The following is a 17580-nucleotide window of genomic DNA, read 5'->3' as shown; positions in this document are numbered from 1 at the left end:
GCCAACCCGGGAATTTGGAAATTTGAACTTCTGTCCTATCAGCTTCACCGTTGAGGACGTGATTTCACTAAGTCACCTAGTCAGTTGTTGACAGAATTAAAATTTAGACTCTTAACGCCCTAGGCTAGCCCCTCTTTAAAGAGGAAAATGCAGAAAAAGGAAATAATTTACATTGTTACCATGCACAATAAAATGCTAATATTTGGGCGAGCCTTCTACCTCAATATACGTCCACTCAGGATCCGAAATTCGACTTTTATACCTGTAAAAGTCGAAGTACCTATTCGACTAAGGAGGCATTTCTTCTGTGGATTTCGTCCTCTGGAACAGCCGAGAAAGGCAGTCATTGCTTCATCTGGTTGGCCTGTGTTCAGTCCTCGCAGGGTGCCAGTAATTTTCTGGTTTCTAATCTCATGCACCATTTGCATTGTTTTCATGGGTTTGGTTAGCCTTTACTTTTTCTTTTTTCTTTTTCTTTTTTTTTTCCATTGTCCCAGCTTTATTGAAAATATTACAGCATTACAGAAAGACTCAAACAGCTCCCCGAGGCGTTTTGAAATTCATCCCAACTGTAGGCTGGGTGACCTACAGGTTGGACAGACTGCCGAAGTCCAAAATCTTCTGCATTTCCTTAGTGTCAGGATTCTACTTCAATGATCTCCCGATCCAGAGCTGAGACCTCGGGAACACAATTGTCTCTCCTTTCTCTCTCCTCCTCCTGCAGCTTGATGGAGATACCTCTCTCTCACCGGCCCCCTCTGAATCTGCTTTATCAGATGCGTGACATAGCCTGCTATCTTGTTGCGGGGCTTCTTGCTGAGGATCATGGCGATCTCCTCAAACACGCGCTTGTGCGTATGGAAGTCTTTGCCCAGGCGAATGTAGTACTTTTCTATACTTCTTTACTTCAAAGTTTTGAGGCGAACGCGCCCCATGTTGGCGGGTCCTTGGTAAAATAGCTCTTTTTCTTTTTTTTTTTACGTTAAAGTTGCAATTATATTAAATATAGCCTGTTACATTTGTTTGCGTGTATCGTTTTTGTTGTTGTTTGTTTGAGACGGAGTCTCCCTCTGTTGCCCAGGCTGAAGTGCAGTGGCACGCTCTCCAATCACTGCAATCTCTGCCTCCGGGTTCAAGCGATTCTCCTGCCTCAGTCTCCCGAGTAGCTGGGACTACAGGCGCGTGCCACCACGTGGGGCTAATTTTTGTATTGTAGTAGAGACGGGGTTTCGCCATGTTGGCCAGGCTGGTCTCAAACTCCTGACCTCAGGTGATCCGCTCAACTCGGCTTCCCAAAGTGCTGGGATAACAGGCGTGAGCCACTGCGCCCGGCACCGCCCTCCACCAGCAATTTGCTGGGCTTTTTTTTTTTTTCTTTTTGAGATGGAGTCTGGCTCTGTCACCCAGGCTGGAGTGCGGTGGCACAATCTTGGCTCACTGCAACCTCCACCTCCCCGGTTCAAGCAATTCTGCCTCAGCCTCCCAAGTAGCTGGGAATACAGGTGTGTACCACCACGTCCAGCTAATTGTATTTTTAGTAGAGACAGGGTTTTGCCATCTTGGCCAGGCTGGTCTGGAACTCCTGGCCTCAGGTGATCCACCCTCCTTGGCCTCCCAAAGTGCTGAGATTACAGGGGTGAGCCACTATGCCCAGCCAATTTGCTTTTTTCATTCAACATGTTTTTTTTTGTTTTTTGTTTTTTTTTTTTTTGAGATGGAGTCTGGCTCTGTTGCCCAGGCTGGAGTGCAATGGCTCAATCTTGGCTCACTGCAACCTCCACCTCTCTGGTTCAAGTGATTCTCCTGCCTCAACCTCCTGAATAGCTGGGATTACAGGCTCGCACCATCATGCCTGGCTAATTTTTTTTGTATTTTTAGTAGAGACGGGTCACCATGTTGGTCAGGCTGGTCTTGAACTCCTGATCTCGATATCCACCCATCTCAGCCTCCCAGAGTGCTGGGATTACAGGGGTGAGCCACCACACCCCGCCTCACTTTTTTTCAGAAGCCATTCATGATACATATAGATCTGATTCATTCCCTTTCTTTCCTGAGCATTCTATCTATGCAACACATTTTATTTATTCATTTCCTTATTATTATTTTTGTTGTTGTTGTTTTGTTTTTGTGTTTGAGACAGGGTCTCACTCTGTCACCAACCTGGAGTGCAGTGGCATGATCTCTGCTCACTGCAGCCTCAAACTTCCGGGCTCAAGCAGTCCTACCACTTCAGCCTCCCAAGTAGCTGGGACTACAGGAGCATGCCACCACGCCCGGCTAATTTTTTGTATTTGTAGAGAAGAGGTTTTGCCATGTTGCCCGGGTTGTATTATTATTATTTTTTTTGAGACAGGGTCTCACTCTGTCGCCCAGGCTGGAGTGCAGTGGCGTGATCACTGCTCACTGCAGCCTCCACATCCCTGGCTCAAGAGATCCTCCCACCTCAACCTCCCAGTTTGCTGGGACCACAGGTTTGCCATCATGCCCGGCTAATTTTTGTATTTTCTGTAGAGACAGGGTTTTGCCATGTTGCCCAGGCTGGTCTGGAACTCCTCGGCTCAAGCAATCCTCCTACCTCAGCTTCTTGAGATTACAGGTGTGAGCCACCATGCCCTGCCCATAAGGTTTTATTACATATAGTCACAACTATTGTGACAGATACCTTCTGGTCTGGCAAGCCCAAGCCCAGCTTATTCACTACCATCCTTACAGACAACACTTGCCAACACCCTTCTTGGACTTGTGCCAGAATTGCTGTCCTGCTGGTCATCCCGTGGGACTCTCTCTTGGATCCCTCATTAGCCCACAAGCTTCTGGGTGGTGACACCTGGGTTTTGTTGTTTTTTGGTTGTGTGTGTGTGTGTGTTTTTTTTTTTTTTGAGACAGAGTCTCTCTCTGTCGCCTAGGCTGGAGTGCAGTGGCCAGATCTCAGCTCACTGCAAGCTCCGCCTCCCGGGTTTTCGCCATTCTCCTGCCTCAGCCTCCCGAGTAGCTGGGACTAACCAGGCGCTCGCCACCACGTCTGGTTAATTTTTTGTATTTTTAGTAGAGACGGGGTTTCATCACGCTAGCCAGGATGGTCTCGATCTCCTGACCTCGTGTTCCGCCCACCTCGGCCTCCCAAAGTGCTGGGATTACAGGTGTGAGCCACTGCGCCCGGCCTGCTGTTGTTTTTTGAGACCAAGTCTCGCTTTGTTGCCCAGGTTGGAGTGCAGTGGCACAATATTGGCTCACTGCAACCTCTGCTTCCCGGTTTAAGCAATTCTCCTGCCTCAGCCCTCCAGTAGCTGGGATTACAGGCGCCCACCACCACACCCGGCTAATTTTTGTATTTTTAGTAGAGATGAGGTTTCACCAGGTTGGCCATGGCTGGTCTTGAACTTCTGACCTCAATGATCCAGCCGTCTCGGCCTCCCAAAGTGCTGGGATTACAGGCGTGACCCACCGCGCCCTGCTGACATCTGGGACTTAGTAACCTGCCCTAAGGTGTGCTCTGCTCTTAAGGAGCAGAGCTCAGAGCTCTGGCACCAGATCTGGGCTCAAATCCTGCGGCTTGGAAAAGTTGATTCGCTACTTCAAAAAAATTTTAAATTAAAAAAAAAAAAAAGGATTTTTTATTTAGAGACAGGGTTTCGCTCTGTCGCCCAGGCTGGAGTGCAGTGGCTCCATTACAGCTCACTGCAGCCTCGACCCCTGGGCTCAAGCGATCCTCCCAACTCAGCCTCCCGAGTAGCTAGCTGGGACCACAGGCGCACTCCACTACGTGTTGCTAGTAGTAGCAGTAGTAATAATAGCAGTAGTATTTTTGGTAAGACAGGGTTTCGCCGTGTTGCCCAGGGTAGTCTCGAACTCCAGGGCTCAAGGGATCCGCCAGTCTTGGCCTCCCAAAGTTCTGGGACTGCAGGCGTGAACCACTGCGCCGGGCCGATTCCCACCTTTATCTACCAATTTCCTCGTCTGAGCAATGGAGATACAGGTAGGGCTGAAGGTCAGGCAAGAATGCGATGAGCTGTGAGAAGCACTTGGCGAGGTGCTGGTTATCAATCTTGCCAGGCTTCAGCACGTTTTCCAAGGAGGCCCAGCCAGCCGCGCTGTGCCGCAGCACGGAAGAGGCGGGGTGAACCGCTGGGCGGGCGGCGCTGGGACCCAGACGCCACCCGTGCGAGGCGCCGCAGCGCGCCCGTCAATCAAGGTCGTCGTGGGGCGTGGCGAGGCGGGGAGGGGCGGTGCTTCCGCCTGCGCGAGGCCGGGCCGGGCAGCTAGGAGGCTCCCGGCGCAGTCGGGAAGCCGCGCTAGGTGTCGCCGGCCGCGCGGCCAGATGAAGGGGGCGATGGAGCTGGAGCCTGAGCTCCTGCTGCAGGAGGCCCGCGAGAATGTGGAGGCAGCGCAGAGCTACCGGCGGGAGCTGGGTCACCGGCTTGAGGGGCTGCGGGAGGCGCGGAGGCAGGTCAGAAGGCCACACCCACAGGGGCGCTGTGGGTCCGGGGGCGGCGCGGGTGCCGGACGAGGGCAGGGAGGGCTCTGAGGGGTGGGAGTGTCCGAAAACTCTAAAGTAGGGAAGAGGCATTCATTTGAAAGGAGACCTAGTTGAGTCTGGGAACGGGGAAGGTGGGAGTTGGGGACGTCCTAAGGGGAAGTTTTGGGGGTGGAGGGAGGGTGTGAGGAGCGTTCACTAAACTGTGGGGCAGCGATGGGAGTAGCGGTGGGGTCCGAAGTTTGGGAGAGTGAGGGACCAGAGCAGATTCCGAGGGGGTCACGCGGGTAGTGATGAGTCGGAGGAGGAGGAGACTATTCGGGAAAACCTGCGGTAGGTAGACGTTGATTTTAGAGAGCCTGAGGAAAAGGTGGGACAGTGACCTGGGAGACTGAAAGTGGAGACAAAATGGATATTGGGGATATTGGAAGGGGAGGACTAAGGGGCGAGAGTGAGGGAGAGGGTAGGGATTGAGAAGCAGTAGCGTTGGCACTAAATAAATGCGGTTAATGCCTGAATAATACATGATTTTGAATGCTTTTTAAAAAATCATTTAGAGTAATCCCGTTCTAGAAGGTTTAAAATTTGAGGTGAAGGTGAAGCTATGTTGGAAGAGCAGAAGGAAAATTATTTCATTTTCCTTGAGAGAGGGAATACAAAGGTATAGGGAAATGGAAAAATAGATTTTAAGAGAGGAGTGCTGAAATGAAAAGCTAAAGATACTTTCAAGTGGTGCAGTTGTCTGTTTCACAGGGAAAGAGTTACCAAAGATACAGGAAAGTCATATGGTTTCTCTATACCCTCGAACATGTATAGAAAAAGATATAAACCGCTGCCAATTGGAGATAGGACGGATAATCTTCAGGCTACTATTAATGCAGCTGCTTAATAAGTGCTTTTTGAGTGAGTGGGATTCCATCTGAATTTCTCTGGGTCATACTTCATATTAATCTAGATGGTCATCTTAGCACTTCCATGCTGTATAGAACCTGAAAATGGTAGAAAAGTGCTGTGCAAACAGTGTCTTTGGATATTCTCATCATTAAGGACTCAACATGTTTTAGGTTATATATATATATATAAAACATATGCAAACATATATAAATATGTGTATATATATATTTTTTTGAGACAGTCTCACTCTGTCGCTCAGGGTGGAGTGCAGTGGCACTATCTCGGCTCACTGCAACCTCCACCTCCCGGGTTCAAGCGATTCTCCTGCCTCAGCCTCCCGAGTAGCTGGGATTACAGGTCTGCGCCACCACACCTGGCTAATTTTTGTATTTTTAGTAGAGACGAGGTTTCAGCAAGTTGACCAGGATGATCTTGAACTCCTGACCTCGTGATCCACCTGCCTCAGCCTCCCAAAGTGCTGGGATTACAAGCGTGAGCCACTGCGCCCGGTCGGGTTTTATGTATTTAAAAATATTTGTAAAGCCAGTGTAGGCCAGACATCATTTGTATTTTAGTAGTGAAACCGGAAGCAGAATCTAGATATGATTATGCTGATTTGGTGAATACTTTTCAAGGCCTTCCAATGCACTCCTCTTTATTTCTCTGTGAAAATGTCTGCATTATTCCTTCTGCTATTTTGAAATAGGGACTCTAGATATAAGACATTGTATAAAAAGAAAGATATTAAAATGCCATCTAACATTTCAGTCAGTTAAGGTGTATTATATATGAGCATGATTATTGTTTGTGTATTAACAATTAAGAATCAGTAGAGTTGACACTAAGTGAGTGAGTTTAGCACCTGGGAGTAATTAATTTCTCGTGATATTGGATGCATTAAAAAAAAAATCATGTGATTACACCTTAGATGGTTTAGTATTCAATTTTCAAACCTATACCTTTTTCAATTTTATATCCAACAATTTAAATACAGGACATGCTTCTCTGTAGTTTAGTTTATTATAAGCTTTGTTTTGTTTTGTTTTTGAGACCCATTGTCTTGAGCTTGAGACAGAAAACATTAAATGGACATCCATTACAATTAGGTTCCTGATGACATTGCCTTCTGACTAGACTGAGTAATAATGTAGTTCTCTTTTGTGAGTGTGAGTCTCTTTTGGGAATGTGTTTTGTGCCAGTGGCAGTTACAACAACATCTCTCGAAGCTAACTCTAGGGGATTGTGCATGTTTGGGTTTGTGGCATAAGTCCTCTGTGAACTTGCATTTTAAGGAAGGTCTATGGTACAAAAATATTATCAAAATAAGCAGCTGCTTTTGTTTGGTGGTTAGGATATTTTTAGGGTTCCAGTCATTTTCAGAGTAACTATGTAAAATATATGGCACTTTAGTCAAGGATTTTGCATGGGAGAAGCATGAGAAGAGCAGAGAGGAAGGGATGCCACCTGTTGTCTTTATTTTTTACTTGCTGATTTTGTATCTTTTTGGCATATGATTTTTGTTTTTGTTTTTCTTTTTTTTTCCTTTTTTTTTGGTGGGGGTGCGGACAGGGTTTTGTTGCATTTCCCAGGCTGGTCTCCAACTCCAGGGCTCAAAAGATCCTCCCACCTCTGCCTTCCAGAGATGGAATTACAGGTATGAGCCACTGTGCTGCCTGGCATGTGACTTTTTTATTGAGATATAATTCACTTGCCATAAAAGTCATGCCTTAACGTTTACAATTCAAAGGTTTTTAGTATATTCATAGAGTTGTCCAACCATCACCACTGTCTAATTCAAGTATATATTCATCACCCCCAAAAGAACTCCTTAGCTATCACTCCCATACCCCCTGGCAACCACAAAACTTTCTGTCTCCATGGATTTGCCTATTCTGGTCATTTCATATAAATGAATTCATACGATATGTAGCCCCTTGTGACTGACTTCTTTGACTTAGAATAATGTTTCAAGGTTCATTGATGTGGTAGCACGTAACAGTACTTCAAACATTTTTATGGCTGAATAATTGTTATGTGGATATACCACATTTTATTTATCCATTCATCAATTAATGGACATTTGGATTATTGGATTAATTCCACTTTTGACTATTATGCTTTAAAGAATTTGTGAACAACTTTTTGTGTGAACATGTTTTCAGTTCTTTTAGAATATAGCTAGGAATTGGTGGATCAAAGGTAACCTTTTGTTTAACCTTTTCAGAAACTCTTGGCATACTTTTTATCTTTTTTTTTTTTTTTTTTTTTTTGAGACAGGACCTCGCTGTCACCCAGGCTGGAGTACAGTGGCACAATCTTGTCTCACTACAAGCTCTGCCTCCCAGGCTCAAGTGATCCTCCCATCTCAGTGTCCCAAGTAGCTGGGACTATAGGCACGTGCCATCACACCCAGCTAATTTTTTGTATTTTTAGTAGAGATGGGGTTTCAGCATGTTGCCCAGGCTCCTGAACACCCGCTTTGGCCTCCCCAAGTGTTGGGATTACAGGCTTGAGCCACCACACCCAGCCTCTTTTTTTTTTTTTTTTTTTTTTTGAGCCAGAGTCTTGCTCTGTCACCCGAGCTGGAGTGCAGTGGCATGATCAAAACTCACTGCAGCCTTGACTTCCTGGGCTCAAGCCATCCTCCTGTCTCAGACCCCCAAGTAGCAGGGGCTGTAAGTACACACCACCATGCCTGCCTAATTTTATTTAATTTTTTTAGTAGAGCTGATGTCTTCCTGTGTTTCCCAGACCGGTTTCTTTTTCTTTTCTTTTTTTTTTTTGAGACAGAGTCTTGCTCTTTTGCCCAGGCTGGAGTGAGGTGGCACAATCTTGGCTCACTGCAACCTTCAGCTCACTGCAACCTTAGGCTCACTGCAACCTCCGCCTCCTGGATTCAAGAGATTCTCCTGCCTCAGCCTCCTGAATAGCCAGGATTACAGGCGCCTGCCACCATGCCCATCTACTTTTTGTATTTTTACTAGAGACAGGGTTTCACCATGTTGGCCAGGTTGGCCTCGAACTCCTGACCTCAGGTGATCCTGCCCACCTCAGCCTCCCAAAATGCTGGGATTACCACTGCACCTGGGTAAGCCACCATTCCCAGCTGCCAGGACAATTTCTAACTCCTGAGCTCAAGCAATCCTCTTGCCTCAGCCTCCCAAAGTACTGGTATTACAGGTGTGAGCCGCTGCATCTGGCCTACCTTTTATCTTTGCTTTAGTTTCTTATCCTTTAAAATCTAGCATGAAATTTGTCTGGTGTTAAGAAATCATGTTGTATGAACATTTAGAAGGAAGAAGAATAAAAATGTTTTTAAGTTATTCTGTCAAAACTGCCAACATGTAGCAGTTTCTCCTCTTGTGGTTAAGTTTAGGCTCTACCCTCTTTTCAGAGAAAAGGAAGTTCTGCGTAGGAATGCAAGGATTGTCTGTAACTCTTAATGTTTGAATAAGTTAAAGGCTAGAAAGCTGTTCATTGTCTTCAGGAAATCAGATAATGTTTACAGCCAACTTGGCCTAGCTGATGTTGAAATCATTAAGAATAGTTCTCTATAGCTCGCTGGAATCCTTGGTACTAAGATGTAAATACCAAAGAAATTAACTCCCACTGTCCTTAAATATTCATTTGTTCATTCACCCAATAAATATTTGTTGGGTGCCTACTGTAGGGCTGAGAAACTTCTAGGTCCTAGATTCTGTGTTCAAGGAAATAGATCACTGCCCTCCTGGATTTATGCTTTCCTCTTTACTTTGATGGCTGATACTACCCCTAAAAACAAAATAAGAAAAATGTAAGTTCTATTTATGTATTCATTTTTAGATTTCGCTTTTATTATATCTTTCATCACTTGTCCTATTTCTACAGCATTGGCCTTTCGGTTTGTTATAAGTAGAGATCCAACCTGGCCAATATGGTGAAACCCTGTCTCTACTAAAAAAGTATAAATTAGCCGGGTGTGGTGCCGGGTGCCTGTAGTCCTAGCTACTCTGGAGGCTGAGCAGGAGAATTGCTTGAACCGGGGAGGCGGAGGTTGCAGTGAGCCAAGATCACACCACTGCACTCCAGCCTGGGCGACAGAGCGAGACTCCATTTCAAAAACAAAAACATAAGTAGAGATAACTGATCAAAATGTCATGTAGTGATGTCAGCTGGCCACTCAGGCCTCACAGAGTGGCACCACTTTGATGACATTGCCAAAGTCAGGGCCTGGTCTTTAAGCTTTGTAAGTCCAAAAAATTCATCTTTGTACATTATCAAAGGGGAATTAGTTGAGGTACTGGAGGTGTCTACAGTGAGAAATGCCAGTATTTTATTCTGTGTGTTCTTTTTTTTTTTTTTTTTTTTTTGAGACGGAGTCTCGCTCTGTCGCCCAGGCTGGAGTGCAGTGGCGCGATCTCAGCTCCCTGCAAGCTCCGCCTCCCAGGTTCACGCCATTCTCCTGCCTCAGCCTCCCGAGTAGCTGGGACTACAGGCGCCCGCTACCTCACCCGGCTAGTTTTTTGTATTTTTATTTTATTTTATTTATTTATTTATTTATTTTTGAGGCGGAGTCTCGCTCTGTCGCCCAGGCGGGAGTGCAGTGGCCAGATCTCAGCTCACTGCAAGCACCGCCTCCCGGATTTACGCCATTCTCCTGCCTCGGCCTCCGGAGTAGCTGGGACTACAGGCGCCCGCCACCTCGCCCGGCTAGTTTTTTGTATTTTTTAGTAGAGACGGGGTTTCACTGTGTTAGCCAGAATGGTCTCGATCTCCTGACCTCGTGATCCGCCCGTCTCGGCCTCCCAAAGTGCTGGGATTACAGGCTTGAGCCACCGCGCCCGGCCTATAGTAGAGATGGGGTTTCACCATGGTCTCGATCTCCTGACCTTGTGATCCACCCGCCTCGGCCTCCCAAAGTGCTGGGATTACAGGCGTGAGCCACTGCGCCCGGCCTATTCTGTGTGTTCTAATTCACTCTATAACATCACTATGTTGGCTTTCATGTACCTTTTGGTATTCTGATTCAGTATTTCTCAGGACCCTGACAAAAGCAAGTCTCTACTCCTTCAAGAGCAAATGGTAAGATCCTTGCACCTAATTAAGATACTAGTTGGTGGCTGGGCGCAGTGACTCACGCCTGTAATCCCAGCACTTTGGGAGACTGAGGCGGGCAGATACCTGAGGTCAGGAGTTTGAGACAAGCCTGGCCAATATGATGAAAACCTGTCTTTACTAAAAATACAAAAATTAGCCGGGCATGGTGGTGGGCACCTGTAATCCCAGCTACTCAGGAGTCTGAGGCAAGAGAATTGCTTGAAGTCAGGAGACAGAGGTTGCAGTGAGCTGAGATCGTGCCATTGCACTCCAGCCTGGGCAATAAGAGCGAAACTCTGTCTCAAAAAAAAAAAAAGAAAAGAAAAGAAAGCCGTTATTGCTCCTTTTATCTCCCACTTCCTCTTCTGTTACCCATTTTCAAAACACTACAAAAATCTGAGTATAATTTGTTATAGTAGTAGTACTTAAAATGTTCCTATTATAGTATTCTAAGAAAAGGTTAAATCCAGATACAGGGAAAACCAAGAACAGGTGAAATAAATAAATAAATAAATAAATATAAAAAAATTATTATTATTATTTTTAATGAAGTTTCACTTTTGTTGCCCAGTCTAGAGTGCAATCTTGGCTCACTGCAACCTCCGCCTCCCAGGTTCAAGCAATTATCTTGCCTCAGCCTCCTGAGTAGCTGGGATTATAGGTGCCTGCCATCACACCCAGCTAGTTTTTGTATTTTTAGTAGAGACAGGGTTTCACCATGGTGAAGGCTGGTCTCAAACTCCTGACCTCAGGTGATCCACCCATCTTGGCCTTCCAAAGTGCTGGGATTACAGGCGTAAGCCACCACACCCAGCCCAGATGAAATATTTTTTTTTTTTTTTTTTTTTTTAGACGGAGTCTGGCTCTGTCGCCCAGGCTGGAGTGCAGTGGCCGGATCTCAGCTCACTGCAAGCTCTGCCTCCTGGGTTTACGCCATTCTCCTGCCTCAGCCTCCCGAGTAGCTGGGACTACAGGCGCCGCCACCACGCCCGGCTAGTTTTTTGTATTTTTTTAGTAGAGACGGGGTTTCACCTATAATTCTACTACTTACAGACAACTGCAGTTAACTTTTATTTATTTATTTATTTATTTTTGAGATGAAGTCTCACTTTGTTGCCAGGCTAGAGTGCAGTGGCACCATCTCGGCTCTTTGCAACCTCTGCCTCCTGGGTTCAAGCCATTCTTCTGCCTCAGCCTCCTGAGTAGCTGGGACTACAGGTGCGTGCCACCATGCCCAGCTAATTTTTGTATTTTCAGTAGAGATGGGGTTTCACCGTGTTGGCCAGGATGGTCTCAATCTCTTGACCTCATGATCCACCTTCCTCCACCTTCCAAAGTGCTGGGATTACAGGCTTGAGCCACCCTGCCCGGCCTGCAGTTAACATTTGATGTATCTTTCTATATATATTATTCTGCAAAGTTGAGAGACTACTGTATATGCAACTTTGTATCACTTTTTAATTTTTATTAACATTATAAGCATTTTGTTAACATTATAAGAATTTTGGTAACATTATAAGCATTTACAAGAATGTTTTCCCATGTAAAGCCTTTTTTTGAAGACAGTCTCACTTTGTCATTCAGACTGGAGTACAGTGGCACCACCTTGGTTCACTGCATCTTCCAACTCCCGGGTTCAAGCGATTCTCCTGCCTTAGCCTCTCAAGTAGCTGGGATTACAGGCACATGCCACCACACCCGGCTCATTTTTTGTATTTTTAGTAGAAGGAGGTTTCATCATGTTGCCCAGGCTGGTCTTGAACTCCTGAGCTCAGGCTGTTCACCCACCTCGGCCTCAAAAAGTGCTACGATTACAAGCATGAGCCACTGCGCCCATCCCACAGCCTCATTTTTAATGCAGAGTTGGAGTCTATTATAAATACTTAAGGGAACATTTGTTGGTGGTAGGTTGCAATATATTGATTCTGGCACTCCAAAGTACTGGTAGCAAAACTAATTGCATATAAGGGGGGAAAAATAAAAGCCACACATATAGAGTCAAAACAACAGGGATATATTCTGAGAAATGTGTCATTGGGCGATTTTGTCATTGTACAAACCTAGATGGTATCATCTACTACATACCTAGGCTGTATACCTAGTCTATTGCTCCTAGGGTACAAGTCTGTACAGCATGTTACTATACTGAATACTGTAGATAGTTGTAACATATTGTAAGTGTGTATCTAAACATAGAAAAGGTACAGTAGGCATGGTGGGTCACACTTGTAATCCCAGCACTTTGGGAGGCCAAGGCAGGAGGATCTCTTGAGCCCAGAAGTTTGAGACCAGTCTGGGCAATATAGGGAGACCCTATCTCCACAAAGAAATTGAAAATTATCCAGGTATGGTGGTGCATGCCTGTGGTCCCAGCTACTCAGGAGTCGAGAGGATTCCTTGGTTCCTTGAGCCCAGGAGGCTGAGGGTGCAGTAAGCCATGATCACACCACTGTATTCCAACCTCGGCAACAGAACTAGACCCTGTCTCAAAAAAGAAAGGAAGGAAGGAAGGGAGGGAGGGAGGGAGGAGATACAGTAAAAATATAAAAATATAGTAATATAATCTTACGGGACTACCATTATGTATGTGATTGTTATTGTCCAAAACATCGTTTTGTGATGCTTGACTGTATTTGTGTGCAAAAGACCACATATTTACGTTGGTTTTTGAGTCAGTCTTTTCGACCAATAAATCTTTTCACAAGTTTTTTTTTTTTTTTTTTTTTTTTTTTGGAGATGGAGTCTTGGTCTGTCACCTAGGCTGGAGTGCAGTGGCACGATCTCAGCTCACCGCAACCTCTGCCTTCCAGGTTCGAGTGATTCTCCCGCCTCCACCTCCCGAGTAGCTGGGACTACTGGTGCACACCACCATGCCCGACTACTTTTTCTATTTTTAGTGGAGACAGGGTTTCACCATATTGGCCAGGCTGGTCTCAAACTCCTGAGTTCGTGATCTGCCTGTCTTGGCCTCCCAGAGTGTTGGGATTACAGGCGTGAGCTACCATGCGTGGCCTACAAATTGTCTTTTTTTTTTTTAACTTTTTATTTCCTGAACAACACTGATGTACAGAAATCATCTTTAAATATGGCACTCTGAAAGCTGCTGGTTGAGTTTAAGACTCCCCAGAAATATAGAAGGAGGTCAAGGAGAATTAAAACAAGCCATTCTGGGCAGGCTCGGTGGCTCACACCTATAGTCCCAGCACTTTGGGAGGTTGAGGTGGGCGGATCATCTGAGGTCAGGAGTTCGAGACCAGCCTGGCCAACATGGTGAAACCCCGTCTTTACTAAAAATACAAAAAAGGTGGCGCACCTGTAATGCCACCTGCTTGGGAGGCTGAGGCAAGAGAATTGCTTGAACCTGGGGGTCAGAGGTTGCAGTGAGCCTAGATTGCACCCCTGCACTCCAGCCTGGGGAACAGAGTGGGACTCCATCTCAAAAAAAAAAAAAAAAAAAAAAAAGAAACTAGCCATTTTCTGGTCGGGTGTGGTGGTTTACGCCTGTAATACCAGCACTCTGGGATGGCAAGGTAGGTGGATTACCTGAGGTCAGGAGTTTGAGACCAGCCCGGCCAACGTGGTAACACCCCATCTCTACTAAAAATTCAAAAACTAGCCAGGCGTGGTGGTGGGTGCTTGTAATCCCAGCTACTCGGGAGGCTGAGGCAGGAGAATCGCTTGAATCCAGGAGGTGGAGGTTACAGTGAGTGGAGATTGCGCCCCTACACTCTAGCCTGGGCGACAGAGCGAGACTCTGTCTCAAAAAAACAAAACACAAAAGAAAAAAACCCTCAAAAATTTGCTGGGTGTGGTGGCAGGTGCCTGTAATCCCAGTTACTTGGGAGGCTGAGGCAGGAGAACTGCTTGAACCCGGGAGGCAGAGGTTGCATTGAGCCGAGATTGCACCACTGCATTCCAGTTTGGGCAACAGAGCAAGACTTCATCTCCAAAAAAAAAAAGAAAAGAAAGAAAAAAAAGTGTGTGAATGTTATGTTATAGAGGTATATTTTTGTGTGTAGATTTTTTTTTTTTTTTTTTTTTGAGACGGAGTTTCACACTTGTTGCCCAGGCTGGAGTGCAATGGCACAATATTGACTCACGGCAACCTCCGCCTCCCAGGTTCAAGTGAGTCTCCTCCCTCAGCCTTCCGGGTAGCTGGGATTACAAGCATGCACCGCCACGCCTGGCTAATTTTGTATTTTTAGTAGAGATGGGGTTTCACCATGTTGGTCAGGCTGGTCTCAAACACCCAACCTCAGGTAATCCACCAGCCTCAGCCTCCCGAAGTACTGGGATTACAGGCGTGAGCCACCATGCCTGGCGATTTTGTTTTAGTGTAGATTGTAATGTATATAATTTTGATAGAGGACTGGTTTTTTTTTTGAGGCGGAGTCTCACTCTGTCACCCAGGCTGGAGTACAGTGGCATGATCTCAGCTCAATGTAACCTCTGCCTCCCGGATTCAAGCAGTTCTCCTGCCTCAACCCCCTGAGTAGCTGGGATTACAGGCGTGCGCCACCAAGGCCAGCTAATTTTTGTATTTTTAATAGAGACGAGATTTCACTGTGTTGAGCAGGCTGGTTTTGAACTCCTGGCCTCAAGTGATCTGCCCACCATAGCTTCCCAAAGTGCAGGGCTTATAAGCATGAGCCACAACACCCGGCCCAGCCTTTTTTTATTATTGAGGGCTATCAGTGAGTCACTAATATTTGCCGTTATTTTAGTTGTTCCCATTAGCCATGAAAGCTTGCGAAACTAAACTTGCCTAATGTTCAGTTTCCTTCTGTGTAAAATGAGGATAAAGATAGTATCTACTTTACCTGGTCATTGTGGGAATTAAAATGAGAAACTTATTTAAAATGCTTAGCACAGTGCCTAGGACATAGGAGATACTTAATTAATGTTAGCCATGATAATGCTAAATATTATTGTTATTCAAGGTGACATCCCCTGCTCCTCCAACTGACAACTTATTCTTTAAATGTCTCCTACTCTCTTTCCCATCATAATGCTCTTTTAATGCTCTGATGCCAGTTTGTGGCTGCCCCAGTTATGTAAGAACATAATTCATTTCATTATAGTTACTTTTGCTTGCCATCCCTGTTACCAGAATGAGAGTTTTTGAGGTGAAGACCATGCTGTATTCATCTTTATAACCCTACTTTCTGGCACATACACAATAAGTGTTGAATGAATACCTTTAGGAATGTTGTGGATGTAATTTGGCAGACATTCTTTTTTCGATTATCTTGGTCTTAATGATGTGCACTCTATTAGATAATCAAGAATTAAACATGTATTTTTTCATATGGTTTGTTTACTGCTACGTAATAAAACTGTGCCAAAGCTTAATAACTTAAAAGGCAACCATTTTATTTGCTTACAATTCTGGAAGTTGACTGGGGCTCAGATAGGTAGTTCTCCTGGTTTTGCTTGGCAACACTTTCATGGTTGCGCGAAGTTGAGGCTGGAATGTCTGACATAGAACATTCACTTATATTGGAGACTTAGTATTAGCTAGTCTCAGTTGGAACGCTGGCATACCTGGGCTTTGGTGCGAATCTCTCTCTCTCTGTCTTCCTCTCTTCCTGCCTTTTCACCTTCCTGTCTCTTTCCCCTTGTCCTCTCCAGAAAAGTAGGCATACTTCTTTCATGGTGGCCTCCAAAAAGCTGATGTTGACAGGTCTTCTGAAGGATGAGGCCTGGAACTGGCACAGGATTAGTTTCACTCTATTGTTGTGCACGTGTGATTGCATTGCTAGTCACAGGCCCAGCCCAGATTCTAGGGGAGAGGACCACACAAGGCCACGAGTAGTTGGAAGTGTGAATTCCTGGTACATTGGGGGCCACTACTGTAACAGATTACCAAATCATATAATATACGTTTTCTTTTTGAAAGTTCTCAAATAAGCATTTTTTTTTTCTAAAAAAACCTAAGTGTAAGAGAAACAAGGAGAAACATAGCAGTGCTTACAAGTCCATTCTTGAGTCAGACTGAATTCACAGTCTCTGCCACTTCATAACTTTGTGATGTGGCCAGTTTCATCTCTCTGACTCCCATGTTACTCATCTACACCATCTACACATGTTCTCTTCACAGGGTTATGGTAGAGTTTAAATTAGACCATAAGTACAGTTTTACCTGGCATACAGGTACTCAGTAGATGATAGCTGCTGCTGTATTGTTACTGTTTCCATTATTACTAATGACTGATGTCTTGGTATCAGTACAAAAACAAATAGCTAATATACATTTCACACAAAATGAGAAAAAAATATGTTGATTAGCGTCTTCAATTTCAGTTGACTATTTTAATCTTTTTATTTTATTTATTTTATTATTATTTATTTATTTATTTATTTATTGAGATGGAGTCTCGCTCTGTCGCCCAGGCTAGAGTGCAGTGGCACCAATCTCAGCTCACTGCAGTCTCCGCCTCCCGGGTTCGCGCCATTCTCCTGCCTCAGCCTCCCAAGTAGCTGGGACTACAAGCACCTGCTACCACGCCCGACTTAATTTTTTGTATTTTTAGTAGAGACAGGGTTTCACCATGTTAGCCAGGATGGTCTCGATCTCCTAACCTCATGATCTGCCTACCTCGGCCTCCCAAAGTGCTGGGATTACAGGCGTGAGCCACCGCACCTGGCCTTTTTTTAAATTTGTATTTGAGATGGAGTCTCGCACTGTCACCTGGGCTGGAGTGCAGTGGCACAGCCTCGGCTCACTGCAACCTCTGCCTCGCAGGTTCAAGCAGTTCTCCTGCCTCAGCCTGCTGAGTAGCTGGGATTACAGGTGCCCGCCACGATGCCCAGCTAATTTTTTTGCATTTTTAGTATAGATGGGTTTCACCATGTTGGCCAGGCTGGTCTTGAACTCCTGACTTTGTGATTCAGCCACCTCAGCCTCCCAAAGTGCTGGGATTACAGGCATGAGCCACTGCACCCGGCTTTTATTTTTGATCAGTATGTTTTTCCGTTTTTTTTGTGGGGGTTTTGTTTGTTTGTTTGTTTTGAGACAGATTGTTGCTCTCTCACCCAGGCTGGAGTACAGCGGCGTGATCACGGCTCACTGCAACCTTCACCTCCTGAGCTCAAATGATTCTCCTGCCTCAGCCTCCCAGTAGCTGGGATTATAA

At 45.5% G+C, this 17580-nt stretch overlaps 1 protein-coding gene and 1 pseudogene across 1 annotated transcript in view; one reads left to right on the top strand and one right to left on the bottom strand.

The window, feature by feature from the left end:
* Positions 1–495: 495 nt before the first annotated feature.
* LOC140708760 (small ribosomal subunit protein eS17-like) lies at positions 496–1376 on the bottom strand (annotated as a pseudogene).
* Positions 1377–4220: 2844 nt separating this feature from the next.
* CRLF3 (cytokine receptor like factor 3) overlaps positions 4221–17580 on the top strand; it is a 53233-nt gene continuing 39873 nt past the window's right edge. The window contains exon 1 of the mRNA XM_037992671.2: positions 4221–4447. Within this exon, the coding sequence (XP_037848599.1) occupies positions 4319–4447 (129 nt within the window). The 5' untranslated portion in view covers positions 4221–4318. The remainder of the gene's footprint in view (positions 4448–17580) is intronic.

This window comes from Chlorocebus sabaeus, chromosome 16 (genome assembly GCF_047675955.1).
Source record: "Chlorocebus sabaeus isolate Y175 chromosome 16, mChlSab1.0.hap1, whole genome shotgun sequence".
Taxonomy (NCBI): Eukaryota; Metazoa; Chordata; class Mammalia; order Primates; family Cercopithecidae; genus Chlorocebus; species Chlorocebus sabaeus.
This window is presented reverse-complemented; position numbering and strand designations above follow the sequence as displayed.